Here is a 27,855-nt window from a genome sequence, read left to right as displayed (position 1 = left end):
GGTAAATTTGAGCGTATGCCCCTGATCTAAGATGTCCAGGACCCATTTGTCGGTTGATATGCGGGATCATTGGTTGAACACCCCTAAGTTGTTCTGTGAGAATGGGTGGGTAGCTGGCACCTATGTAAGATCATTGCTTTCTAGTGGTGTCTTGTGCTCTGGTGGGCTGTTTTCCTCTTGTTGGCTGTTTGTAAGCCGCTGTAGGTTGTTTGCCTGTAGTATTGTGTGTATTGTGTGTGTTAATTCCCTTAATAAGACTGATATTGCTGCCTATAACTTAGGAATCCTCCTCTATAAGAGAAAGCACCTCTGCCCCAAGCACCTCGAAAGGGTTGCTTCCTCATTTGTAACGTTCCCAGGGATTTGGCAGAGTCGGTATCTGCCTTAATAGTTTGTAGAGCATCATCAATATGTTTTCCAAAATAATGCCTCTCCATCGTAGGGCATATCCGAGATTTTAATGTGAACTTCTGGTCTGAATGATGTCGCTTTCAGCCAGCCTGGCCTTCTAAGCACTGCTGCTGCTGCTAATTATCGGAATCCTGTTGAAGAGATATCAATGGCACAGTCTATTATGTCTGCAGATGCTTGTTCTCCCTCCAAACAAATATTTTTGGCATCTTACTTAGCATCTTCTGATAGCCATATCCGACCACATCTGTCAAATCTTCCTAGTATAACCAGGGAATTGGCTGCTCGCACTGTAACGGCTGCCATACTAGAGAAACGTTTGCCGATGCTGTCAAGGCAGCCTCCATCTCTATCCAGTGGTGCTGTGATTGGGGTGGAAGGGTTCTTCGAGCGCCTCTGGGCTGCCTGGCTGATGACCGAGTCTGGTTTGGGGTGACCCACTAGACATGTTGGCGCATCATCTGGAGCCTTAACTTTTTATCTAATCTGGGCATGACTGCCAATACCATAGCTGGATTTTTCATGGTGCGTATTCCCTCTTGTCAGATGAAATCCACAATAGGAATCACTTTCATTGACTTTTTCATAGGCTTCTTAAAATCATGAAGGAAACAGTCTGTCTGTTTGGTGGTCAAAGGCAACTGAACCTGTTTGCTTCTCTCTCCATGATGTAATGGAAGCCACCTATATTGTTTTGAGGCAAGCCTACTGGTGGTGGAACTGGTGGAGATGGTGTTGGTATTAGGTAGTCATCCAACTCAGTAGCAGTTGGTACCTGATCCCGTATTTCTCCTTCCTCCTGATCTCCTTCTGTAGTGTCAGAATCATCTGCTGGTGGGTCTGCCAGTGGTAGAGATGACAGAGGAGTGAGTGATGACTTCAGTGTTATTGTAGGGGCCTCATTGGTGCTTGTAACAGTGGAATAAATTCAGATGTTACAGGTTCTGGGAACTGTTCGTAATAATCTTGAAGAATGTTATAGAGGTTTGTAACTAAATACAGTGTAATTTGGTTGGACTGCTCCTGCTGACCTTTTTGCACATATGCAGGAAACTGCAATGCTTAGGTTTCCTCTTGATAGTATTGGTCGCCATCGTATTCTAGTCCTGACATATCACATTTAATTCTGAAGGACTATGTGCTGCTCCAAAGAGGCCGTCATCATCAGATTCTCCATCCAGTAAACTGGCTGGTTGCAATGGCGACACTACTTGGAGACGTGTGAATTGGAAGAATCATACCAGTCGTAATTATTCCACAGATATCAAAGGTGTTAAAGGTATCTTTGGGAATGATAACATTTGGGCATCCATTGATGATAGTTCCTTCGTGGACGAAGTTTTCTTTGCCTGTAATGCCATTACAATTGACTTATTTGCTATAATTGCTGTCAATGGTACTCTCGTCGATGATGTTGGCGTCGACGGTGTTCGCGTCAACGAGGCTTTCGTCGATGGATCCACCGTCATCGATGGAATCACTGTCAACGGTGGTTTTGTTGTCGATGTGTACTTTGATGAGTGTTTTGCCGACGGGGTAGGAGACCCTGAGGCTGTCTTCGTCAACGATGTCATCGTGGACAGAAACCTGCAGGTAACTATGGTCGTCGATGCTGCCAGTGAGGACGACATTATCATCGGTGACACCACTGAAGATAATGTGGATGTTAACGTCGTTGATGTTAACGACAACACTGTTGACGACGGTGCCGTCGTCGATGGCAATGACATTAGAAAAATTTGTATTTTTCCACAGAAATGCTCCTGTCATCAACGGATGAGATTTAGAACACATTTTGACAGAAACTTCTTTTACAGATGGTGTTTTAGGTTCCGAGGGAACCTTTGAAGATGGTCTCTTTGGTAACTTCTCTTCAGATGTTTAAAGTTGTTTAGGTGTCTCATGGGGAGATTTTGTAAGGGCCTTTTTAGGTTGTTCTGAAGACTCCTTTTGATTGGATCTATCTCTTTTATTAGGTTTTTGCTGATCTTGAAGAGGCATCACTCTCTGCATCTGAGACAAGCTGATCTTTTGTCTTAAGTATCTGTAACCACAACAGTAGTCTTCCCTCCCTGTCCTTCAGGATTTTCTGGGAGGAAGGGTGACAAATCTTACAGTCTTTGACGGTATGGTGTTGTATAGAGGCAGTAAATTCACTGTTAATGGGGATTGTCGACGTGCAGTGGAAAATCTGAGGGACTCAGTCTCTCTTGGAATATTCTAAAGGGAGCCTGATTGCTTATAACTAAAGTTTGGTCCTTTTTCCAAAAGGACTTACATAGGGTATTAAAGTGATAGTCAATTTCCATTATAGCCTATGATAGTGATACATACTGCTTTCATAAGGTACCGTGGGACGGATGTATGACGTTACAACGCACACTTTTACAACGCATGCACTTACAACGCATTTTTTACAACGCATAATCCATTACAACGCATGACATTACAACGCATGACACTACAACGCATTTTTAAAAAATACCTTTACAACGCATTACCATTACAACGCATACTACCTTTACAACGCATACCATTACAACGCATAATATTAAATTACATTTAAGGTAAGTATTAGATAGTATAGGGGTAAAAATTACTATTCTAACTCCAGGGGGTGCAACAGTAGGGTAAGTGTTGGATAGTATAGGGGTAAAAATTACTATTCTAACTCCAGGGGGTGCAACAGTAGGGTAAGTGTTGGATAGTGTAGGGGTAAAAATTACTATTCTAACTCCAGGGGGTGCAACAGTAGGGTAAGTGTTGGATAGTGTAGGGGTAAAAATTACTATTCTAACTCCAGGGGGTGCAACAGTAGGGTAAGTGTTGGATAGTATAGGGGTAAAAATTACTATTCTAACTCCAGGGGGTGCAACAGTAGGGTAAGTGTTGGATAGTATAGGGGTAAAAATTACTATTCTAACTCCAGGGGGTGCATCAGTAGGGTAAGTGTTGGATAGTATAGGGGTAAAAATTACTATTCTAACTCCAGTGGGTGCAACAGTAGGGTAAGTGTTGGATAGTATAGGGGTAAAAATTACTATTCTAACTCCAGGGGGTGCATCAGTAGGGTGAGTGTTGGATAGTATAGGGGTAAAAATTACTATTCTAACTCCAGGGGGTGCATCAGTAGGGTAAGTGTTGGATAGTATAGGGGTAAAAATTACTATTCTAACTCCAGGGGGTGCATCAGTAGGGTAAGTGTTGGATAGTATAGGGGTAAAAATTACTATTCTAACTCCAGGGGGTGCATCAGTAGGGTAAGTGTTGGATAGTATAGGGGTAAAAATTACTATTCTAACTCCAGGGGGTGCATCAGTAGGGTAAGTGTTGGATAGTATAGGGGTAAAAATTACTATTCTAACTCCAGGGGGTGCAACAGTAGGGTAAGTGTTGGATAGTGTAGGGGTAAAAATTACTATTCTAACTCCAGGGGGTGCATCAGTAGGGTAAGTGTTGGATAGTATAGTGTAATATTATGCGTTGTAATGGTATGCGTTGTAATGGTAGTATGCGTTGTAATGGAATGCGTTGTAAAGGTAGTTTTTAAAAATGCGTTGTAGTGTCATGCGTTGTAATGTCATGCGTTGTAATGGATTATGCGTTGTAAAAAATGCATTGTAATGGTAGTGCGTTGTAAAAGTTGCGTTGTAAAGGTTGTTCCCCACCGTGGGACTCCCACTTCGACGACAGGGAACGGTTTAAGCATGTGAATCTATGAAAGATCCAATACTGAAGAAGATGTGGCGTTATAGCCAGAGCTGCTGACTTTGTACCTTGGGAGCGAGGTTCGAGTCTTGGCTTTGGCACAACATTCTGTGATTCTGGGCAAACTGTCTAATCACCCCATGCCTAAACAAAAAAAAAACATGAATGTAACGTATTTGGTGCTCTTGTGAATCGCTCGAGTTTGCACTATATACACTGCAAAAGAAAAGGAACATATAACATTGGAGAGGCAGCAACATCAAGAAGGGGGCAGGTGCAGCTCGGCAACGAAGATATGGGGGTCGGAATGGGGTTGGTATGGGAAGGGTGGGAGGGGAGGGGAGGGGAAAAGAGGCAACAGGAGACGAAGGAGTGAAAACATGAGTACTCATGTGGAGTGCTCAAACACACACAAAAAAGTAACTTCTAAAACAGGAGCTGTGGATGGACATAAGAACTTGGTCCATGCTCTGGGAGGTGCATATGAATACAGATTTCCATTCTAACGTATGACCAAAGACCAGGGAAGTTGGGTATTTATTTTTGTTTCAAGCAATAGCCCTGATCCCAGGTTTAGAACCGAAAACAAATTCTGCCCACAAGGAACTATTACTAGACCACATGTATTTTCTCTGGGGAATCAACTGGATTACTCATGTCACTCTTAGAGACGGCTGGTGAACTTTGAGATTGGGGGGGGGCCTACACTTGCCCCAAGTTACAGCGAGTGAACTTGACTTCTTCTGGGGCTGTTCACGGAGGTTCTCCCTTCACTCCCAAAGAAATATGTGAAAAAATGATGTAAAATTGTGCATGTTAAAACATCATTTTCAAATAAAATTGTCAAAAAGCAATTGATTGTGAAAGGGCTGCCATCAAATATTCAAGCACTTTCATGGTGTCCCACTGAAGTCTGATGGACCCACGGAGCAGACCACATTTTTTCAAAATATGCTATAAGTGCCCCCATATGTCAATAATTACTTTCAGTGTGCCAGGACCAGTACCCTGCTATGGGTGTCCCCTTATGTCAAAACTAACCCAAAAGAAGCCAGTGCTAGAATTTGACACCTTCAGGCCAGCGATTACCTACAGTATGCCAGTGGGAACATTTTTTCATGGATGCTTTCCACATTCCACGGTGCCTCATAAATGAACAATTAACTCCAATATGACAGCGTCAACAGTTTGTTATGGTTATCCTATCCCTGCCGCCCATATGACATGGCTATCCCCCCTTATGCCAAGGATTACCTCCCATATGGCAGTGCCAGAAATGTGTTGTAAGTGTCATGTATATTCAGAATTACCTTCACCATTCCAGCACTAGTAAGCCAAGAATTACCACCAGCATGACAGTGCCAGTCACAAACTCACAGCCTCACATAGTCATGCACTCTAACATATTCGCATGTTCAAAAACTGTCTCAGTCAGCCTCACGCTCATGCTTATACACATCACAGGCCACTGACATGCTCATATGCATGCTCACTTACTGATTTACGCTTACATGCTGGCTCCCTTAGATGTTTACAGTCTCATTCAATTGCTCATAAACTGTTTCACTGGCATGTTCACTCACTCTTAGTCTCATTCGCACTCACTCCCACTGCTGTGCTCTCTGTCACTCACACACATTCAAACCAGTATACACTCGTATCCCACGCCTGTACACAACATGCAAAAGCATTTTTAGCTGACCCTTAGCAGCCTGCATCGATATTGCTTCAGCCCCTCAGCTGCCCGTGTTTGATAGACACTCTGGACAGCACACATCACCTTCCTGGTCAGAGTATTCGCCTCAAACTGAAAGCTGGAGCCTGAAAAATGTCAGGTCCATGATGTTGCACTAAGCCAGGCAGCAGCTTTTGGCATCTTGCTTTTTTACCCCATCCTTTTTTAACTTGTCAGACAAGTTGTGGAGCACTGATTAGCCTGTAGTCCGGGGCACTGCAGGGACGAATCCCAATGCATCATTGGCTACCTTTACCAGTGGCACTTCTGAGCGTCACCAGAGGGGATCACCCTGAGAGGTGGCAGGCCCCTGAGGCCAGGGCTGAGAAAATCAGTTAGATGGCTGATGCAAGCGTCTTCATTAGCATACGCAAGCCATCACACAGATTTCACACTGCTTCAGACCAGTTGACCATCGCTCGCAGCAAGGACTGGCATTTTAGTTGATTATTTAAAATAGCTCACTATATAACATTAGTAAAGTAGAAAAAAGTGCAAAAAAAGAGAGGGTGGAATCCAACGTCCGTCCATATTAGTAAGCTGCAACTGATCCAGCGCAGGATTGGGATTCAAGGAACATATACAGATGATCTCCCTGCGTCGCAGGCCCGCTATTACACTAGCTCATTCATACATGCATTCATTGGTGGGGTTCATAACACCAACTCTCATACGATACCATTCACGAGTCCGCACACAGGAGGGATGAATGATTCAAGCGCCGGACATGTGGGGGGGTACCTTATAACCTATAGGAAAGGCAAAGTTATTTTACAGAATATACATTAACATTCGTCACCTATAGACTCTTAATCCCAAACATCAAGGCACTATACCCACTTGGTCGACGGACCAATTAGTTGGATTGATCTAGAACCAGCTAAAACACATTTTAAGACTCAGAATCTTTTATTCTCTTTGACTAAAAACCACAAACTCATAATTTCTGTTAATCAATATTTGTTTATCAAGATTTTAGTTGCAATTTAGTATTAGCATTTGTTTCATCAAAAGTTTACATTTTTAGATCAATCAATTTTAAATTGCAGGTCATTATATTTACCTATTCTGGCTATCTAGGTTTTCTCTATTTCTTTTGGCTCTGCATAACCGAATTAGCCGTTAAATTGTGCAAATAAAGCAGGCCAAAGCTCAAAGTCCGAAAGTTCTTTGCTCAGCACGTTACAGTCCCAAAGATCGTCAAAGGACCAGAAGTCGTGCAAGCATCAGTCATCGCCTGTGGGGACAAAGAGGGTGCGCAGTCATAGTAACTGCCGAATGCCAGACCCCTCCCTATTCTACTATTCTTTTATAATAAATTTCGGGATAACATGAAACATTTTTAGGCGGAGACAGTCTGTGATTGGCTGATCAAAAACATCCGATTTTAGTTCGTCAGGTTGGATTTTGCCGATTCATTTCCAGAGATGACATAGTCCTGGTGTTGCAAAGTTTGGGATTTTACTTGTATGATCCTATTGTTCATTTAAACCAGTTTCTACCGTCCATACTCCTTGGCAGTCCACCAAGATCCTATCCTTGACCGAGGACATGGTGTGCAAAGGTTGTTAGGAAGTTCACGGAGCCATCCGAGTCTGCGCAGTAGACATCGCGCTCACGAGACGGTGGCCACTTCTGAACTCCATGTCGAGCTCCACTTTCTAGGTAGGCCCAAATGCCAACTTACGCGAAACAAACACAAAAGAATAATTAATGCAAATAAATGAAGATTCTAATGTTAACCCCTCACTAATCCCTTTATGTATTAGTATTTTGCTAGCATATAGTGAGATTTAAAGCAATATATTCACATTTTTCGGTCCTCCTCAAGAATGCAAACGTCACATAAGCAACATAAATCATGCAATACTCTATTATCACATGTACTACTATTAATATGCGTACAGATTTTATTATTCGAATTATTTTGCCATGAAAAGAGCAGTTTCCCACATGTAATTGGTGTATGCAAATGGTTAGACTAGTATATCACAGCACACAATTAGTCAATTATAATAAGTAGGTTATTTAATTAGTACATTCGTGCAAGATAGAAGAGGTATTCAAAATTTTGCTCTACCTGCTCCATCACTACCAAGATAAGCTAGGGCGCTCCGATGAGAACAATTCACCTCCGTGGGTCAGGTGAATAACCATAATTACTCCTCAATAATTATCACCTGACTTGACACTATTTAAAGAGAAGTCTGGCTATTTAAACACTGGCCTCGTGGTGCCCAACGAGGAGGTGCCCAGCATCATTACATTTGTATTGTCTGTTCTATTTAATCCTTGTGGAATGACAAGCAAGTCTCGGCTGAACACACGGAACGCAGAAATACCCCACCAAGATGGAGGCCAGTTGGATGGTACTGTGGCCCATATCACCCCATTAGAATATCAGCCCATTAGGATATCGTCTAATCCAGCAGCTGAGCAGCAGATCATCATTTTCTTATGATATCATTAATTATTTGCCCTCCACAGACAAGCAATAGCCCCGGGTACTGTGCCAGGCCCAGAAGTATTGAAATTATTTCACTAACTCTATTGAGAACTGTATATGATACCTACAGCTCTATACCCATTGTATCTAGCAAAGTGTCCAGTAGAACTGTCTCATGCAGTTTTGAAACACAATTCTTAGGGTTCCCCTTTAACCTGTTGAAGAACTACGACATTGCCTGCTGGGTTCCCTCAGTGCAATACGGGACTGGTATTGAAAAATGTTAAAGGCCCCATTTCTGTAACGATCACATGATGTTTAAAAATGGAGTAACAACCAGAGAGTCTGGCAACAATACCAGCTGATAATAGTGAAGAACTCCTGAAGCAATAATGTAATATTCTTGTAGTCATCTTGTGCTAGTAATTCTGGACGTTAACCTATATCCCTGTCTTTTCATCCCCTGCAGAGCCCTGGGCCATTTGATTCAGTGACGTACAGAGAGTTTTTCAGCATCTTGAGTGATGGCGAGTCCCGCGCTCAGCGTTGCCCTCCTCCTGGCCGCACTGCAGCTTGGTCCCGCTAGCGCCAACCTGTTCACCAAGCGCTTTCGCCTGCCACGGGCAGCCGGCGCCAACGCCACGTTCTTCAGCCACGTGTACAATATCCGGATGCCACGCTGCGAGTCCTGCGCCGCTGACGTAGCGGTGCCCACCGCGGCCCTGCAGGAGGCGCGAGGCGAGACGACGCAGCAGCAGCTGTACGAGCATACCCTGGAGGGCGAGCAGCAGATGGTCTTCACCCACCGCATCAACATCCCGCCTCAGGCCTGCGGCTGCCCGAATGCTGACACCATGCAGAGGCTGCTGAAGCGCCTCGAGGCGCTGGAAGCGCTGGTGGCGACCTTCAGAGACCAGTGCCCGGGCGGGACCTGCTGTGCCGCGACGCAGGCCGAGAAAGGTAGGTAGCTTGGGGTCTTGAAAGTATTTATTAAACGGCAGCGTGCGGAAACCCTCCTGGGTAATTGCGCCCTATAAAAAGACAGATAACTAACATTTATTAAGTAGTTCACAAAGCCAGGTGAAGCTCCTGGTAACTCCACGGCAACAGCTGATGTGAGGGAAGACAGCTATGGTGTGCGAATTGAATCTGCAATAATGGGAGGCCCCCACAGAGGCGAAGAGGAGGAAGACGCCTATCACAGCAGCATTGACCTGAGTGGAGAAAGAGAGTTTATTGTCAAAGATGGCTCCCACGTTTCTGACATATTTAGTGAGTTTGTGAAGTGAGCCAAAGTTTGATGGCCAGTTAGAGGTTAGAGTTTCCATTTGACATACTTTGTGAGGTTTTGAGTAGGGTCAAAGTTTGGGGGACAGGGAGAGGTTAGAGTCTCTATTTGACATACTTTGTGAGGTCGTGAGGAGGGCCAAACTTTGGGGGACAGGGAGAGGTTAGAGTCTAGTTCTCGGGACCAAGGAGGAGGATGTCAGTTTTCATGCCACCGAGGCATCGTTTTTCATCCATTTATGCACTTTAGTGATGCAGTCGAAGACTTCTCTCCGATTTTCGGGGACCCTCATGATTTTTAGGTGAATCTGAGTTGACTCAGCATACATATAATGATCAACATTGCAGCTCGTGAGGGTCCCTGTGAGGAGGGCCATGAAAGTGTTCAAGAGAGCAACAGAGAGAGAAGATCACTGGGGGATGCTGCGTGTCAGATTTTGGTTTTTGGTGCAAGTGAAACAAGATTCATTTGATGAAAGCAGTTGACTAAGAAGATCTAAACAGAACAAAAAAGAGAATAAGCAATCTTGGGTCGACCACATCAAAACTACAGAGGTATCTCAAAAGATTAGTGCACAGCTTCCACCATTCTCTAAGGCAGAGAGTTATTATTCTCTGATGTTCGGAGCTGCTGACTTGGCTTCTCTCTGAGATCAGAAGCCTGAGTCGGGGACGATATTGTTCGCTGAACAATCCTAGTGATGAGAGGTGACCACTGTCTCTAGATTTTACTAATGGTGTGGAGGCCAGATAGTGCTCTGTAGCTGGCAAGCACCTGAGGGTCTGTGGAGTTTTTCTTAAGGAGAGGTCTAAAAACCGTGTTTGAGTCTGTTGGGGGCATCCCAAGTCAATAGGAGTGCATTTACGAATCTGGGGATGATAGGTTCAAATGCAGATTGACAAGGTTTATTGGTTTTTGCACTGTAGGATATGATTCTGTAACCGCTGGCTTGAGTTTGTCAATTTCCTTAGTCACTAGTGTCAGTGAATTTCCAGAAGGTAGGTGGGAATGAGAAGATCTGGAAGCCTTCTGTGGCGAAAGAAGATAGAGACACATTGACTAGGAGCTTAGTGATTTTATCAATAAAGAAAGCCAGGAGCTCACCAGCATGTTGTTGTGATTGTGGGAATAAGGAGGTAAAGGAAGGGTGTGGTTTCCTCCCACTTCGGCACTAGGGGTGCATTCAGAGTATGATGAGTGCTTGGTTACGAAGCACTGTTGAGAATTTCAGCTATGTTTCTCCAGTATGGCGCCATTCAGTGGCAACCCAGCTCTTTATATGCCATTCTTACGCACAAAGCGATACCAAAGGGGATGATGGACGGAGCGTTTGAGCAAATCAAACACTCACCCCCAGTCAAGTGATCTGGGTTTAATCCATCATCATTCTTTAGCTCACTCCACCACCCCAGTTCAGACGTGGCCATATGCAAATCAGTCCAACCCTGTGCCTCATGGGAACAGTCCAGCCCGAACTGCCAAGCCATGTCTTCCCTGGACCGGAAACAAGCATCCTGGGACCGGTTTCGGGTTCATAACCCTCATCAGCCAGGCTATCTTGAATCCAGTGGCAAAGTGAGCAAGGGACCCACGTCTGGGCATACCCTGCCAACTTAGGGCGAACAAAGCAATACCAAAGGGGATGATGGACGGAGCGTTTGAGCAAATCAAACACTCACCCCCAGTCAACTGATCTGGGTTTAATCCATCATCATTCTTCAGCTCACTCCACCACCCCAGTTCAGAAATTCTTACGCACAGCGGCACCTCTAAACAACTGTCAGGATATTTGGACAAGATATTAAGTCAAAATATTGTGTGGACGAATTATAGTGTCAAATATATCGAGGATAAGAATATCGTGAAGGTAGGTTTCGATGGGTATGCAAACTTTTACAATACTTAACTCCACGTATATGTACCTTGAGGATATATATATCTTCAAGGTAGGTATATGAGGAGTTAAGAATAGCAGATCTATACTTATCTATTTATCTTACCTTTTTGATATTTTCCCCCTCGATACTTTTGACACAATATTCTGTCCACACAATATATTTGTCCTCGATATTTTGTCAGAGATCTGTCTGTAAATCCTTCTCCACCGTTTCCTTGTGTTCACTATAAGACATCACACGTGAATGTCTTTAGACATTTTAAGTGCACTATCTTTAGTATTTGTCTCGGCTCTAGGCACTGATAGCAGATGCTAAATATTGCCCAACAGTACTTATTCCATGGATCTTAAAATAAAAAAGCTGAAAGGACCAAGCAGCAGGATTTAACCTTGTGACCGTCAGGTGACACTCAGAACTCTACAATGCACTCATTGGCCAGCTGTATTCCCCTACCCCTATAAGAAGCTTCTAATTACAAATATATATTTTCAAAAACATTATATTTTTAAAGGTAATCAGAATATGTCCGGGTCACCAAATTTAAAGCTTTGGAAGCAGCAGGTCTCACACCAGAGCCTTGGCTACCCAGGCAATACTGGCATCGGTCCACATGCCCATCGCAGCGATAGGAATATCATGTTCTGTGGTCCACACTGCCATTTCCATCTCCCAATTGAATTTGTTCCACTTTTCTGATAGTGTATTGCAAATATTGTGCTGATTTATTAATTCATGATAATGTGTTATCATTCTAACAATGTTTTTAATCTGTTTTCAGTATGGTTGTGAGTTTGTATGATGGATATGAAAGTGAATAAATGATTTAAAATACATTTTCTTTCATGGTTTAAAAACTTAATAAATGCTAACTTTTTATGTTTTTGATAAATTGATGGTCATCTTTGGTTCTTTCTGACAATTATTACGTATGCAGGAGTATCAAATGGTCTGCATTTTGGTTGCCTTAAATCTGTACAGTTATGTCCATCTCCCTGCACATGCTGATTCTTCCACAGGGGCATGGCTATCGATGGTGCTGTGGGTGCAGTAGCACTCAGGTGCAGAGGCCTGAGGGGATCGATGGACCCTGCTTATCATGCTACTTTATTGCATATTTGGGGATGGGAGCATTTCATCGCTTGCACTAAGGCATAGGGCATCCATGATACTCCACTGTTCCTGCAGATTCTTTTCCCATACCCCTAAAACCACCTCTCTCTCCTAATTACTGGGTAGACATGCTGGTCACCGCTAGTGACAATACCATGCAGGCAAGCAGGCGAGATGGAGTTGTGTGCAGTGACATGATTTTAATTGGTCGAGTGCATTACAATTAGGCTGAGTAGATAATTCAAGCCAGTAGATCTGAATGAGGATATTTTAAAGATTATTCAAAGCCTATCCTTGTACACCTAAATTATATGAAATGAAAAAGGGATTTACAAAGCGCAGCTAATAATCTAAGGTGTCTAGGCACTAGCTTCTGAGGTGCAGCGTAGGAAATCTAGGGTAGTGTAATCAGAATTACTGATTAAATAGCCAGGTTTTCAGGCCTTTCTTAAAATCAAGCAGCTTTGATTCGTTCTTAAGGGTCAGAGGAAGAGAGTTCCACAGCCTTACTGTACTTGTGGCAAAGCTCTTCCTGCCCCATCTGACTCTTGAATTTGGAAACAATAAGGTTTCTGCTAGTTGAGGAGAGGGGTGATCTTGGGAGATTATAGGGTTTGAAATAGTGTGCAAGTTGAATAGGGCCTTGGCAGTGAAGAGACTAAAAAGCTATGCAGAGGGCTTTAAACTTGATAGGTTTTGCAACAGGTAGCCAGTGTAGTTGAACTAGGCTTCAGATGCTGATTTGTGTCTGGGAATGCCAAGAAGGAGGATGACAATGTTTTTGTGAGCTGGTGACGAGCGCATTACAGTAGTTGAGTCTTGAAGATATAAGTGCTGTGACTACCGTTTTCTGGAGGGCTGAAGTAATATAGGGGAGAACCTTCCTAAGAATTTTCTAAATGAAAAAACAAGAGGATGTAATATGATTAATCTGTTCTTCAAAGGATAGCTTAGTGTCAAAAATCACTCCCAGATTTTTGGCTTTTACATTGGAGAGGGAGCCTGAAAAGGTCACCAGTTGGAAGACCAGAAGGAGTGTAGACTTTGCCTATTACTTTATGGGGAAACTCCTGTGGCTCTTTCGAGGTAGACGGGGGAAGAACACATAACCCTTTGTTGCGGTTCACCTGTGTCAGTGCTGCCGCTGTCCTAAGTGCCCCGAAGGAGCCATAGTAGACTCTTTATAAAGTTATAGGTAAAGTCTGTACCTATAACAACAAGGACACAGAGACATTGAATGATCTCAGTGACGAAGAGGGGCAAGTGAATAGACTTACCCTCTTTGAGCGACTCAACAAACAAGTCGCTCTCACGTCAGTCCCCACGAAGGCCCCTCGACCCGTAAGAGCAACCAAGGGCCGAAACATGTTGACCAATCATGGTTTCACTTTAGGTACTGTGGACTATTAACACATCCACATAAGCACCATTCCTGTTTTTAGTGTTACCCCTTTCCTGCATAATAAAATACAATACACAAGAACAGAGATATTTTTACACCCACTTTTTTTGCCGCACCACGTTCCACTCACGGCTGTCATAAACCAGATGGTCTTTCCCTAGGTGGAGGAATGTAGATCGCCTGGAGAAACGGAAACTCAGACGAAGAAACCCCATGATGCAACACCTCACCTAAAGCACAGGGCGGAGAACCAACATATAGTGCAACCGGAGCTAGTATAAATGAGGATTTTGTGAAAGAAACCTTTAAGACCCTGGAATATTAAGACACATGATTCATTCCCTCTGATTATGACCATAACTGCATGGAAGCTGAATGCATCTGTGCTTCTCTCTCACTCTATATACAAGATTAGGATCATTTCCAAAGCCACCACAACCTGCAACCCCGCTTATATGGCTGTCAAGTTCGTCATATTTGGTGGCTCTCTGCAAATCGCAGCAATATGTTTACAAAGAAGTGTAAAAAAAAAAAAGCAAGGCAACAGGTCTTTTACATCTACCATGCACCTACGATCTGAAACAACTTGCCATATACACCAAAACCACCCTAACCCTGCTCCAATGCAGGAAAGATTTTAAGATGCAATCCCTTAAAAACACTAAATGATGATGCAGTAACCAGCTACATCTCAAATCACTTACTGACGGTGTCATTGCCTTTGACCCTGAACTGCGCTCCTCTGCCTTTGGCTTGGTGTGTGCTCTCAAAAATACCACATACATACTTAAATACACTACTACCCACTTCACCTCAGTCAGCATTTTCACCAATGTCATTCCTTTAGAAGAAAGAAGAGTATTTTAATATAATAAATAGTAGGGCATGGCTCCTGCTAATACAAATAGCGTTTTTTGATGATGCAGACATTGAGGAATAACTGCAATTTTTTTCATCACCTCTGGATCTACAAATCAAACCAAACCGCAGAGCATCACCTATACCGTATATGTTTCCAGCCTTTTTGCAACAGCAGTGGAAGGCAAATAATTAGTCTTCACCCGACCTCTAGGAAAACTAGGAACAGAAAACAAGGCTCTTTCCAGATTTCCTCTAGACTTAAAAGGCCTGAGAGGTAGCATCATCAATCCCCTGGAGGGTCCTCAACTCTGTTTTGCTAAGTCTGTTTCAAGAGTTTCATTCACGTAACTAGGCAGCTGATGGGTGTAACTGTGTGCTCAAATCGCAGGAGTCCCATTCATGTCGATGAACAGCGTCTGGTCCTATTATGAAAATTAGGAAAAACATATTTCGAGAACAAATACAGTTGACAGGGTCTTGGGATTGGTGGGGGGTGGGTTGGCGGAAGAGCAACATTGATCAGATTACATTCTTCACTAGTCAGATAATATTTGGCAGCCATGGTTGGTGCAAGGATCACCCAAGAAACAAATAAGAAGCGCACAGCTGCTCCCTGTTCATTTCCGTCCAGATTCCACTCACCCTTCCACCACAGAGTGCTGTGTTTCAGTCCCATCTCTATTCTTGTTTACCGCCAGTTCCTGTGCTTCTTGATTCGTTCACTTTGCTGGACCCATCCCAATTTGTGAAGCTGTGAAGGAATCACCCTAATAGCCTTCTGCTTGCCACCACCCCTCAGCACACTCTTTGTATCCCTCAGGCCTCCTAAACTCAGGTTTTCTCTAGCAGAACTCCATGAGTAGCTGCGGGCCCTGAATAGACCTGATGTTCAGCAATTCAACCATGGTTAGCAGCCTTGGCCCCATGGGCTAGAAGAGATCAAGCAAGGCCACACCAGTTTAGTTCACAAAGTAACTATAATCTACAATCACACACATAAACTAATTCATAGGCGATGTGGGAATGCAGAGTGGAGATTAGTAATAAATCTACAAACATCGTGGTGTGACTAGTGTGACCAGATGTAGCAGCTTGGGATCCTGCCAAATGATATTCAAGAGTGCCAGAAAGGGATCTGAGATCGAGCCAACTTCTGCTGCTGAATATTAGCCAGTGTTACCCTACTACATACATATGCAGCACACCCTATTAAACCTTGCTTATGTACATACATCTTTACATGCAGTTGGTGTAGGCAAGTCTACTTGATTCCTACATAGCATAAATATTTTAATTGTTATGACAATGGTTATGTACTTCTCAGCATGAAACAAGAGATTTGGTAAAACCACCGACTGCATTTCACACCATCCTGTTCAGTTGCAAATTATCACCAGCATTTAACGTACTTTTGTTAAGCAGCTCAAACACCATTCACAGAAAGTATACTGATGTACTATAGAATTTGTAGACTTGTGACCAACACCCCAGTCACGTACGCCACTTATCATGTTCTCAGACCTACTGTGGGGGCTGCCACATGGAAAGTAAACCTTCACACTATATCCACACACTCAGAAAGTTGATTACAGTTGCCTTGGGAAGCCGAACACTACCCAAGCTCCTCTATATTCCAAAAGGCAGATTTCAACTGGAGGCAGTGCCAATGCACGTTTGTTCCTGTGCACTGGAGGATGTGTGCCAGGATCCTGTAATCACACTATTTTTCATTTTGATTTGCTCTTTCCATGTATGTGGCTTATTTGCAGCCAGCAGAAGACTGCGCCCTCCATGCACAAAGCCAGTGACTCTCACAAACACAGATGTTTGGTACACAGCATCTCCAGAAAGGAGTAGACTTTTCACAGGTATACTGCCTTAGGGCTTTCTGAACATTTGCTAATTCTTATCCCACTTCTGGCTGGGGCAGTCATTTTGCAATGGTCCTATATAGCCGGGAATGTACAGCATACCTCTCTTCGAGGTCACCTTTTTCTACATGGACTGCCATAAGATCAGTCCCTTGTTTCCTCTCCTCTGTTCCTCCAGAACTTTGGAAGGCAACTCAGGGTACAGTTAAACAATGTTCACCTCATTGATGCCTGGACCTAATAGAGATAATGACATGAGCACCTATTTTGTTGTAAAAAGAAGAGGTTGATTAGTCAACAGGGAGAAGTTACTTACCTGTAAACCTAGTTCTTTTCCAGGGTTATTCTCATCAAAGTCATAAGCAGTGAATAATCCCCGCCCACGTGCGGGATCCCGCAGCATATATAAAAATACATATACATGTGTATGTTTAGACAAACAAGTACAGAGCACTTCCAAAACATACATGTATACATACACAAATATGCAGCCTAATGTACTTCAAATAGACTAATATGCCAAAATTACATGGATTTTTTTAGAAAGAGAAAATAATCTCTAATATAAACACTGCAACAGAGAACATACACTGTAATTGTGTCCCAACACAGCCCTTTATTTTCAGAAAAAAGGTAAGTAATAACAGGCAATTAGCTCATAATCCGCATAGAAGAAAGAACGTCACAGTATAAAAAAATACTGGCATCCTGCCTTTAAGGATTCCAAGAACCTGGACACCATGCCTTTATGACCTCCAGGAGCCCCCTGCTCCTATCATACACCACAGGTAACAGTTAGGTCAGTTCTTTTTTACGGTGTACAAAGATAGAGGAAAATCGAAAACAGTTCCATACTGTCAATACTCGTCCGGGGAGGAGGGAAGGTTGCTTATGACTTTGATGAGTATAACCCTGGAAGAGAACTAGGATTACAGGTAAGTAACGTATCCTTCTCTTCCAGGGGATACTCATCAATAGTCATAAGTACTGAATAGAATAGCAAGCCTATACCCACTTCCCTGTGGACGAGTAGCAGTATAAGTACATGAAATACAAAATTTCATGGATGAGATCACCCAAACAAATTTCTCAAAGCCCAAACTGAGCATCCACCTGTGTGTCAGAGTCTAAACAGTAATGGCGAGTGAAAGTGTGTACTGATCACCACGTAGCTGCTTTACAAATTTCTGAAATAGGTACATTCCTGAGGAGAGCCGTGGTAGAGGCTTTTCCTCTGGTAGAATGGGCCTTAGGTTTGCTCGGGAGGGCTTTGTTGGCCAGTTGGTAGCAGCAAGATATACAAGACACAATCCACCTAGAGATAGATCTTTTGGAAGCCACAGAACCAGTATTTATGGAACCCTAGTTTATAAACAGTCGGTCTAATTTTCTCAAGCCCTTTGTTTTGTCCAGGTAGAACTTCAGAACCCTCTTAAGGTCCAGGGAATGAAGGACCTCTCAGGAGGAGTTGAGGGGTTGGGAAAAAAAGTGGGTAGAGTGATGACCTGATTGATATGGAAATCCGAAACCACCTTAGGCAGAAAACTCGGATGGGTTTTTAACACTACTCTGTTTAAATGAAAAATAGTATAAGGTTCTTTACAACACAAGGCCTGGATCTTGCTAACCCTGCGTGCAGAGGTGATGGCGAATAGGAAAGCAGCTTTCCATGACAAGTGCTGTAAAGAAGCCTTGTGAATAAACTCAAAAGGAGCATCCATCAATTTAGCCAGAACTATGTTAAGCTCCCAAGGTGGAGATGGAGACCTAATTGGTGGGTAAACCTTCTTTATCCCCTCCAGAAAATCTTTAACTACCGGGTTTCGGAAAAAGGACACCTGTGTAGGAGACTTTCTGTAAGCAGTGATAGCTGCTAAATGTACTTTTATGGAGGAGAACTGCAGGCCAGAACTGGCCAAATGTAGTAAATAAGGCAAGATCACCTGCTCTTGCCCCTGCACTGGATCATGACCATTGTTCATGTACCACAAGTAAAAACGCTTCCACTTGAAAACGTATGATTTCCTGGTGGAAGGTCTCTTGGTTTTCTTGAGAATGTTCATACATTCTGAAGGTAAGTCTAAATGTCCATACTGAAGGACTTCAGGAGCCATGCCGTCAATCTTAGGGATGAGAGATTGGGATGAAATATTTTCCTGTCGTTCTTGGTCAACAAGTCTGGGCGACATGGTAACCTCCGGTGAGGAACTTCTAACAGCTGAAGAAGGTCCGGGTACCACCACTGACGAAGCCACTCCGGAGCTATCAGAATCATTCTGGTGTTGGTCCTGTAGAATTTGTTGATCACTGCAGGAATCAACGGAATTGATGGAAAAGCGTACAACAATGTCTGAGACCATTTTATCAAAAGGGCATTGCCCCATGAATCTGGTTGATTGAACCTGGATGCAAAGACGGGGCATTTGGCTTTTCCCGCGTCTGCAAGCAGATCTATGTCTGGTACTCTCCATTGCTGGAAAATGTCCTGCGTGACCTCGTTGTTGAGCACCCAGTCGTGAGCTTCGACGAAGTCCCGGCTTAGGGCATCTGCTTGGACGTCTAGATTTCCTGAAAGGTGAATGGCCACTATACTTAAATTTCTTGCGAGGAGCAATTTCCAGATGGTCTGCGCTTCTAGAGAGAGAGGTCTCGACCTGGTGCCCCCAGCTTGTTTAAATAATACATCGTCGTGGTGTTGTCTGTTTGAACCAACAGGGAGCTGGACTGTAGAGAGGGAAGCAGGGATTTGAGAGCTAGGTGCACAGCTCTCAGCTCCAACAGGTTGATGTGATATCCTTGCTCTACCTCTGATCAGAGGCCTTGCACTTGGAGAGGACCCATATGAGTGCCCCAACTCTGAAGGGACTCGTCCGTGATGAATGTCTGGACAGGAGGGTCCTGATGAAATGGAACTCCTTTCAGTAGGTGAGAACGTTTCATCCACCATTTGATGGAATCCTTGACTGATTGAGGGAGAAACACACGGTCTTCCCAAAGACCCGATGTCTGCATCCACTGGTCCTCCAGCGATTGCTACAGAGGACGCATGTTCAATCTGGCATTCGGAACTATGAAAATGCACGACGCCATTGAACCCAGAACCGATGAAACTTGTCTGGCTGTGGGATGTGTAAAGATGAGAAGATTGTGACATTTCTCCCTGATTGAGGATAATCTCTCCTCCGAAGGACACATGCTTGCTTTTAGGTATCCAACCTAGCACCCAGGTAAAGGATCTTCTGGGTGGGATTGAAGATTGACTTTTTGAAGTTGACCTGTAGTCCCAATTTGTAGCTGGAGACAATACGATAGATGACTCTGAAGCAGAGAGGGTGACGAGCTCTTCAGGAGCCAGTCGTCCAGATAAAGGCAAATAAAAATTGCCACTGCCATGCATTTCAAGAAGGTTCGGGGGGCTGATTTGAGCCAGAACGGGAGAACCCTGAATTGGAAATGTTGATGGGCCACTTGGAATCGCAGAAACTTTCGATGTTTTCTGGACACCGGAACATGGAAGTAGGTGTCCTGCAAGTCTATAGCACACATCCAGTTCCCCTGATGTAGATGCGGGAAGATCCGATGCAGAGCTAACATCCGAAATTTCTCCTTGCGGATGAATTAGTTCAAGAGTCTCGGGTCGAGTATTGGTCTGTATTCAAATGTTGATTATTATTCCCTGGTGGGACCTCTTTTTTGCACCTGAAAATACCGGTGAATAAATACCTTGTCCTCTTTGTTGAACCGGAACATTTTCTATGGCATTTTTTAGCAGAAGACTTTTCACCTCCTCCTGCAACAATAGGCGATTTTGAAAGAATATGCCTCGTGGAGGTACTGATGGAGGAGGGGATTTGAATCTGAGCTAATAGCCATCCTGCACAATATTTAGAACCCACTTGTCGTTTGTGTTTGTCTTCACTCTGCCAGGTGAAACAAGATACTTCCTCCCACAGGAGTGGCTAACGGGCATGGAGGAAGCCATCGCTCATTGTTTAGCTGGTTGTTTTGAAGTGGACGCTGGCTGCCTTGTGGATCCCCTTCCTCTATGAGGTCTTCTTTTATGGTAGTGTAACCTTGGCTAGTGTTGCTGCTGAGTGGACCACTGAGGGGTTTAAACCCTCTGCTGGAAAGACCGTTGGTCGTATGGACGAAACCTTCTTCGAAATTCCTTCCGCTTCTCCAACCCCACGGCCTTAACTGCGTCCCGTTCTGTTTTCATTTTGGACATCTCGTCGTCCGCGTGAGATCCAAACAACGAGGAACCATTAAATGGGAGATTCACAATCCTCCGTTGTGAGTCTGGTTTAAGGTCTGTGAGGCGCAACCAGGCAGAGCGTCTCGAACAGAGGCGGTGAGAATAGCCATGTGCCGCCAAATCAAATGAGTCTGCAGCTGCACTAATCACCTGGTTTGCTACCAAACCACCTTCCTGCAGAATTTCCTGGAAGATTTGTTGATCTTCCTTTGAAAGCTTCTCGGTGAATCGTGACAGGGAATCTCAGAGAGACCTGTCATACCTCCCAAAGAGAGTGGAAGCGCTAGCTACTTTCATAACTGTAGCAGAAGTGTTGCACATTCTCTTACCCAGAGAATCCATGTTCTTAGAGTCCTTCTCTGGGGGGACTGAAGAAGAAGTCGCAGTAGAATGTGCCTTCCTGGCAGCAGCCAGAATGACCGGGGGAGGATCTGAACGTAGGAGGAGCTGATCCTGGTCAGACGCTTTGTATTTCTTAGAAATACGAGAGGGTACGGACACCACTGCTGCAGGAGTAAGGAAAGTCTGCATTGCTGGTTCCAAAACACCTGGTCCTAATGGCAACAAAGGTCTCGCTGATGATCTATGATGTAGTGTTTCAAAAATGAAAGATGTAGAAACTGTCGGAGTAGACATACCAATGTTCAACTTGGTGGCACCTCTACAAAGAACCTCATTAAAAGTTCCTATGTCATCAATAGGAGAGACTCTGGATGGTGGCGTTGCAGACAGAGGCGGGGAATAGTCTCTGATAGACGCCTTTGTGGAAGTCGAATGTTTTCAATAAATTTTTTCGTAAAACGTCGTCGGAGTGCCTCTATAAATTAGAATTTGGATGCTCTGTCAAGTTCTCTTTGTCCTGATGATGACCGCATATTAATAAAGCGGTTGAAACGCCGTCGACGCACATGTAGCCCGAGAATTAATTGAGGACACATTATTTGGTTTTATGTTGTTCCCTTGTTCTGTGACGTATTTTGTCTGCCACTGGTTTTGGTCTGTAAACATTTGCCAGTCCTCTGCATCAACGCATTGTATAGAGCTCCACTGTTCTTAATATGTATTCATTGTAATTAATTAGTTTTTTTGATCATTATATATATCAGGGTCCTGTCTGTTTCCTGATTCCTTTCTGTTTCTTTTCTTACTTTTTACTTTAGTTTTCTGACTTTTATCAATATGTTATTTGATTATAATGTGCAATTTTTTGTAACAATTGTATTGCGCAAGAGAATATGCCTAATCTGAAGTGTCAGGGCCATAAAAGACTTCCAACTCACCTGCTTCTGCACCTAGACTCCGCCAATAGTAAGTCTGGCTTGCCAAATGGTGCCCCCCCATACCTGGACCCTAAGAAGATGTCCTAAGGTGCTTGCTTCAGCAAAACCCATGCATCCTCTGCCAAACCGGTGCATTATCGCTCTATGTGTGAAACAGAACAGGAGCATTACTCCTGTTGCGGGGATTACAACTGATGCATTGCTCCTGTTGCGTGGACCAGAACCGGCGCATCGCCTCTAATGCGTGTATTGGCTCGACGCATCACCTTAGGCACCACCGCTGCACCAAGTCTCCGCATCTCCGTCGACGGCAGCCTCAAAGACGATGATGAATCTCTGCATCCCAGCTCTTTGCTCATCGGCGCTGAGGCACTGCTGCTGTTGCGCAAATCAGGACTAGCACATCACTCCACTTTCACGGATTGACACCGACGCATTGCTTTGGCTGCACCCTGCATCTTCGACATCGATGTTTCCAGGATCAAGGTACTTTTGTTCAGCGGGCCTCACTGGGTCCTTGTATCTGGCCCATGCTTCATTGTGTTCAGCCTGAACCTATGACTTTGTTCTCGTCCGGCGCAACCAGGTATCCCCAGTAAGCGCTTATTACTTCTAAACGTTATTTTACCGTTTATTCTTTAAAAATTATCTCTAGTGCCACTTATTCGGATTTGTTTTCATTTTGGTCTTGTTATATTTATTAAAATAAGTTCTACTTTTTCTAACCTGGTGTGCAATCTTTTTGTGTGGTGTTTTCACTGTTTTACTGCACAGATACTTTACACATACCTGGGCTCATACCCCAGTCAACCACCAACTGAATTTCCAACAATAATAATGTTGTAGTGTTTGTGGGTGCAGTGTTTGGCCTTGCTAGCTGCGATTAGAAGAAGGTGGCTATTGCTTTGAAGATGTGTTTATTGTACTTGTTTCTTTTGTGTTGTACTAGAGTGAGCTGTGAGAAAAAACAGTTTTGTCTAACTATTTTTTCGTGCAGTCTTAGTTGTCTCCTCCATTCATTTATATCCTTGTTGAACCAGAGGTATGATGGGTTGTTCCTGAGGCTTTTGAGTTTTAGAGGGACAATTTGATTGAGTACGTTGGATATAATTTCATTGTAGTGTGGGTCAGGTTATCTACAGTATGCTGGTCACTAGTGCGTTCAAGGTGAGAGCTGCTCCTTACCGCTAGTTTGTTGGTACCGATTTGCTTGGTGTTTCTGACCCATCATTCAGGCATGCATATCTAGCCTTTGACTGTTAGATGTTCAGAGGTGAGTTAGAAGACGATGATGAAGTGGTCTGACCAGACTACCGGTAGGATAAAGTCTAGGGGCAGGTAGTCAGCTTTGGCAATAATCAGATCTGGGGTGGCCCCCGTCAAGTACCTTGGATGGTTGCAGAGTTGTGATAGGTCATTGTCGGTGTGCTCCCAATATATATTGATGTCTCCAACAAATATGTTGTTGGTGTTTAGAAGGGATTGTGATGTTATGATATCTATTAGTTGTTCTGAGAAGACTTGTTGGTCCCTTGGGGGGGTGGTACATAGTGTGGAATTTGGTGGTTTTGTTAATATAGAAATCTATGCATACAATGATGAAAATTAAATCTTGTCCTTATTAACACAATTGCCTGTTGTGAACTCCACATCAATCTCGGCTCGCAAATATGTAGTCAAGCAGGCCGGAGACCTAGGCCGTGATTTGCTGATTGATAGGTCACAAGTGGGAGGGTGCATAGCTGGCAGGGAAACATTAGGGAAGGAAACTATTCATCAGTCCCAGAGATAGGCGCAGCGACATTACACTGGTCAAAGGAGATTGCCCCAATAAAGCATACATTACCAGAGGGAATACGCACGCTCCTAAAAACACCATAAAGTCAGATGCCACATGAGTTAGGAACACAAAACCAATCAGGACCTAGCACATGTAGTGATCACGAGCTCTCAATGCCGGGCACCTGGACATGGTATCCACTGGCCTCATTGTGTCCACACGGGGTCAAGATCCACCTGTAGTAACCATTAGATCATTAATTTATGACAGGCAGCAAATAATATTTCTCACCATATATGGTAAACCGGAAACTTTTACAATTCATCTTTTGTTTTTGTTAAAAGAACGTTTACAGATTGTAAAATGAGACAGTCCTCAGACGTTTGCCTGTAACTGTTGTCCTGGCCATAATGCTTAATAAAACAAACTCTTCCTGTTTTGACAACATTTTTAAGCCCATCAATATGAGGTTAAACTCTAGACATTCGAAAGAGTAGTAGTTTTTAGTTTTAAAAATGCTGGTTTACAAAGTGTTCCTATGGATGACTGCTACTCCACCTCCATTACGGCTCTCCCCGTCGAGCCATTTTATGGAGAAGACAGGGGGACCAAGCATTTAGTTATTTAGCCAGGCTTCAGTGAGAAATGTGATATCAGCTTCATGAGACATGATTATTTCAGCTATATCTGTGCTGTGTTTGAGTGTTGACTTGCAATTCAGAAGTATGCATTTGAGGCTCAATTTTGTGCTCCTGCTATTTTGTTCTGGTGGTACCAATATTCTGATCTGGTAGTTCATCGGCAATCTTTTGAGTTGTTGACTTCATCTTACATTGTTGTGGCCTATGGTCACCAGTATCTTGTATCTATCTTGGTGCGGACAGTTTGTACTGGTTGAATTGCAGGATTCAAGAAAGTCGTCAGTTTCCTCTTGTGACAGCTTGTTGCTGGTTTCCACTGGTCTGAGGGTGTTTTGGTGTAGTGGGATAGTGGAACAAGTGTGTCTGTGATGTTTCCAGGTGAATTTCAGATAAGGGAGTTTGCCTGAGTATACAAGACGAGGTTAGTTGAACAGCTTTTAGTTCCATGATTAGGTTTTTTTTCAAATTTTTTATTGAGCTGGATACAGAGAGATATAAACTTATAAACTTCATACAGTACATATAATACGTTTGCCATCATACCCTCAAAATAGTATAACATAGCTGAAGTATCAGCCATACAGGCACTGTAATACATTTACGGATTCAAAAAACATGGTCCTAATTAACAATAGATAGCAGCAGGCATTTAAAGTGCAGAAGTATATAATACTAAGTGAAGAAAAGTGCCTTGTGAAAAATAAATACAGTGCAAATTTACATATATATAGCAGCAAATATTAAAGTGCAAAAGTATGTCATAATAGAGGCGACAAAGTGCATCATGCCAATTTCCCAATATATAGCCCGCAACAGCAAATTAAAAATGCATTTCAATATATCACTCGAATTCTATTATAGATTAATATGATTGGAGAAACAAGGAAAAAATAAGTCTTAGCAATAAATAGCATTGATTCATGAAGACACTGTTATTAAATTATAAAAGCAATACCCTTAGGCCTAATATCACTACCCTGCCATTAGAATGCACTACAACACCGTAAAGGCACCCAGTGTTACATTGAATCTGTGAAGGGCCCCCACCCATTTAGCATAGGCACCTTCAAAGGATCGGGTCCCAATCATTTTATTGTGCCAATGGGAATGTACTGGGGCCACGTCTGTTTTCCAATTTTGTAGAATCAAAGAACATGCTGCAGCTATGGCAATCAATATAAAATATTGATGATGTTTATGTGGATAGGATGATCCAAACAGCACCAACATAGAAGATGGGGATTCTTTAGTATGCAAGGACTGGCTAATTGCATGGAAAACCCCATCCCAAAATTGCTGGACCATTGGACAATCAAAAAAAGTGTGGACCCACCCACTACCATCAGTTACCTTACATCTAAAACACTGGTCTAGATGAGATGCAAACATCCTGTGTAACCTATCAGGCATATAATAAGCTACTCATCTGGATAGAAAGCCATTCTCATAAAGTTTGCATCTCTGATCGATCTATAACCTATTTTGGAAAGGCTCCATTCCTTAATATTATAACTACAGGTGGTTGCTTGGAAAACGTTTAACAACTCGGGTAATACATTCTGACTGACCTGTTGCTGCAGCATCCGGTACCAATTTCCCACTCTCACCTGCCAGGTTTCATACATACAAAAAACAATTTGAAGAATCTCTTTTCCATCAGTGCCGTAGTTACACTTTTTCTCACCTGGCCGAGGGTAAGAGCAGGGGGGAGCTACCGATTCCTGTGTTTACCACCCTGTGACGGCCGCAGGTAATAGTGGGGGGGAGACTGCCGCCTCCCCTAGCTACGCCACTGTCTTTCTTTACAACATAATTCGTTTTTAAAAAGCTGCTTATCTGGGTAAAACTAAACCATAGAAACATATTCTGGTTTTCTAATTGTTGAGTTAATAAATACTGTGGGGCCGATTCACAGAACGAACTTAAGACAAAATCCTAAACTTACTACTATTGGTATTCACAGAAGTTATGATTTTGTCTTAAGTTTGTCTTAAGACAAACTTAAGACAGACTTAAGACAGACTTAAGACAGACTTAAGACAGACAAACTTAAGTCTGTCTTAAGTTTGTCTTAAGTTTGTCTTAAGTCTGTCTTAAGTTTGTCTTAAGTCTGTCTTAAGTCTGTCTTAAGTTTGTCTTAAGACAAACTTAAGACAAAATCCTAACTTCTGTGAATACCAAAAGTAGTAAGTTTAGGATTTTGTCTTAAGTTAGTTCTGTGAATTCGGCCCACTAGATCTGATTCCAGCTGTTATAAATATCCCCTAATTTCTCAAAGCATAAGGCTTGCCATGACTGAACCTTCATTTTAGCCAGTCCCAGTCCCCAAACCTATCACGTCTATAATACCTGGATTTCCCAGAATTTGAAACAGGTCTGGATACATGAAGCTAAAGGTCTCGAGGAACGTATACCTCGTGTTCTTGGGAAGTTTGATAGTACAGAAAAAAACTGGTAAACATATGTGATTTTCCCCAATCATGCGATCCAATGAACAATTATCGCAAACTGTAGTATCTGCTGATATCTGGACAGAAGAATCAATTAGGGTGGCCTGATAATATGTCCTAATATGAGGCAAAGCTAAACCTCCCTGCATTGTGTCAAGTTGCTGAACCGACATTTTAACCCAGGGTTGTTTCTTAGACCAAACAAAGCTTCGAATCATCGTAGCAAGTTCCTTAAAATAAACACTAAAGGGCCTATTACGATGTCGATCAGAGTTTTCTCTGACTGACACTGGCAGGAGCGAGACCAACCGACCTACGGTCGGCAGTTCCAACCACCTGATTACGATGCGACCGAACACTGTTCAGTCGCATACTCCCATTTCTCTACGGGAGCTAGTGCTACGGTGATAAACCGCCCGTTATACAGGCTCCTATAAAGAAATGCGTGTGTGTGTGAAACCCATCAGCCAGTGGCAGGCACCCCATGGTACCTGCCACACAGTTCAGAGATTTACAGGGGGCACCCTAGGTACTCCCATCGGCCACCAACCGTAGGCCGCATAGGCTAGGGACCCCCAAAGCAGCTTTCCGAACACGGAAAGGCTGTCCAAAACCAACATCGTAATCCCGACAGCAGAAACGCCGTCCATAGGGGATTACTGTGCGGGTCCGACTGGCCGGAAGATGCTGAGAGCTGGCCGGAACCGCGTCGGAATGAC

General features: G+C 43.4%; 1 protein-coding gene across 8 annotated transcripts in view; it reads left to right on the top strand.

Moving 5' to 3' along the window:
- Window positions 1-27,855, top strand: part of LOC146805993 (uncharacterized) — a 731,342-nt gene that overhangs the window by 280,836 nt on the left and 422,651 nt on the right. For all 8 annotated transcript variants that reach the window (XM_085623346.1, XM_085623342.1, XM_085623340.1 and 5 more), the window contains exon 2: window positions 8,770-9,260. In XM_085623346.1, coding sequence (XP_085479472.1) covers window positions 8,825-9,260 — 436 coding nt within the window. In that variant the 5' untranslated portion in view covers window positions 8,770-8,824. The remainder of the gene's footprint in view (window positions 1-8,769; window positions 9,261-27,855) is intronic.

Source organism: Triturus cristatus, chromosome 8 (genome assembly GCF_964204655.1).
Source record: "Triturus cristatus chromosome 8, aTriCri1.1, whole genome shotgun sequence".
Lineage (NCBI taxonomy): Eukaryota > Metazoa > Chordata > Amphibia > Caudata > Salamandridae > Triturus > Triturus cristatus.
Note: the sequence above shows the minus strand (reverse complement) of the source record. Positions and strands in the feature narration are given on the sequence as shown.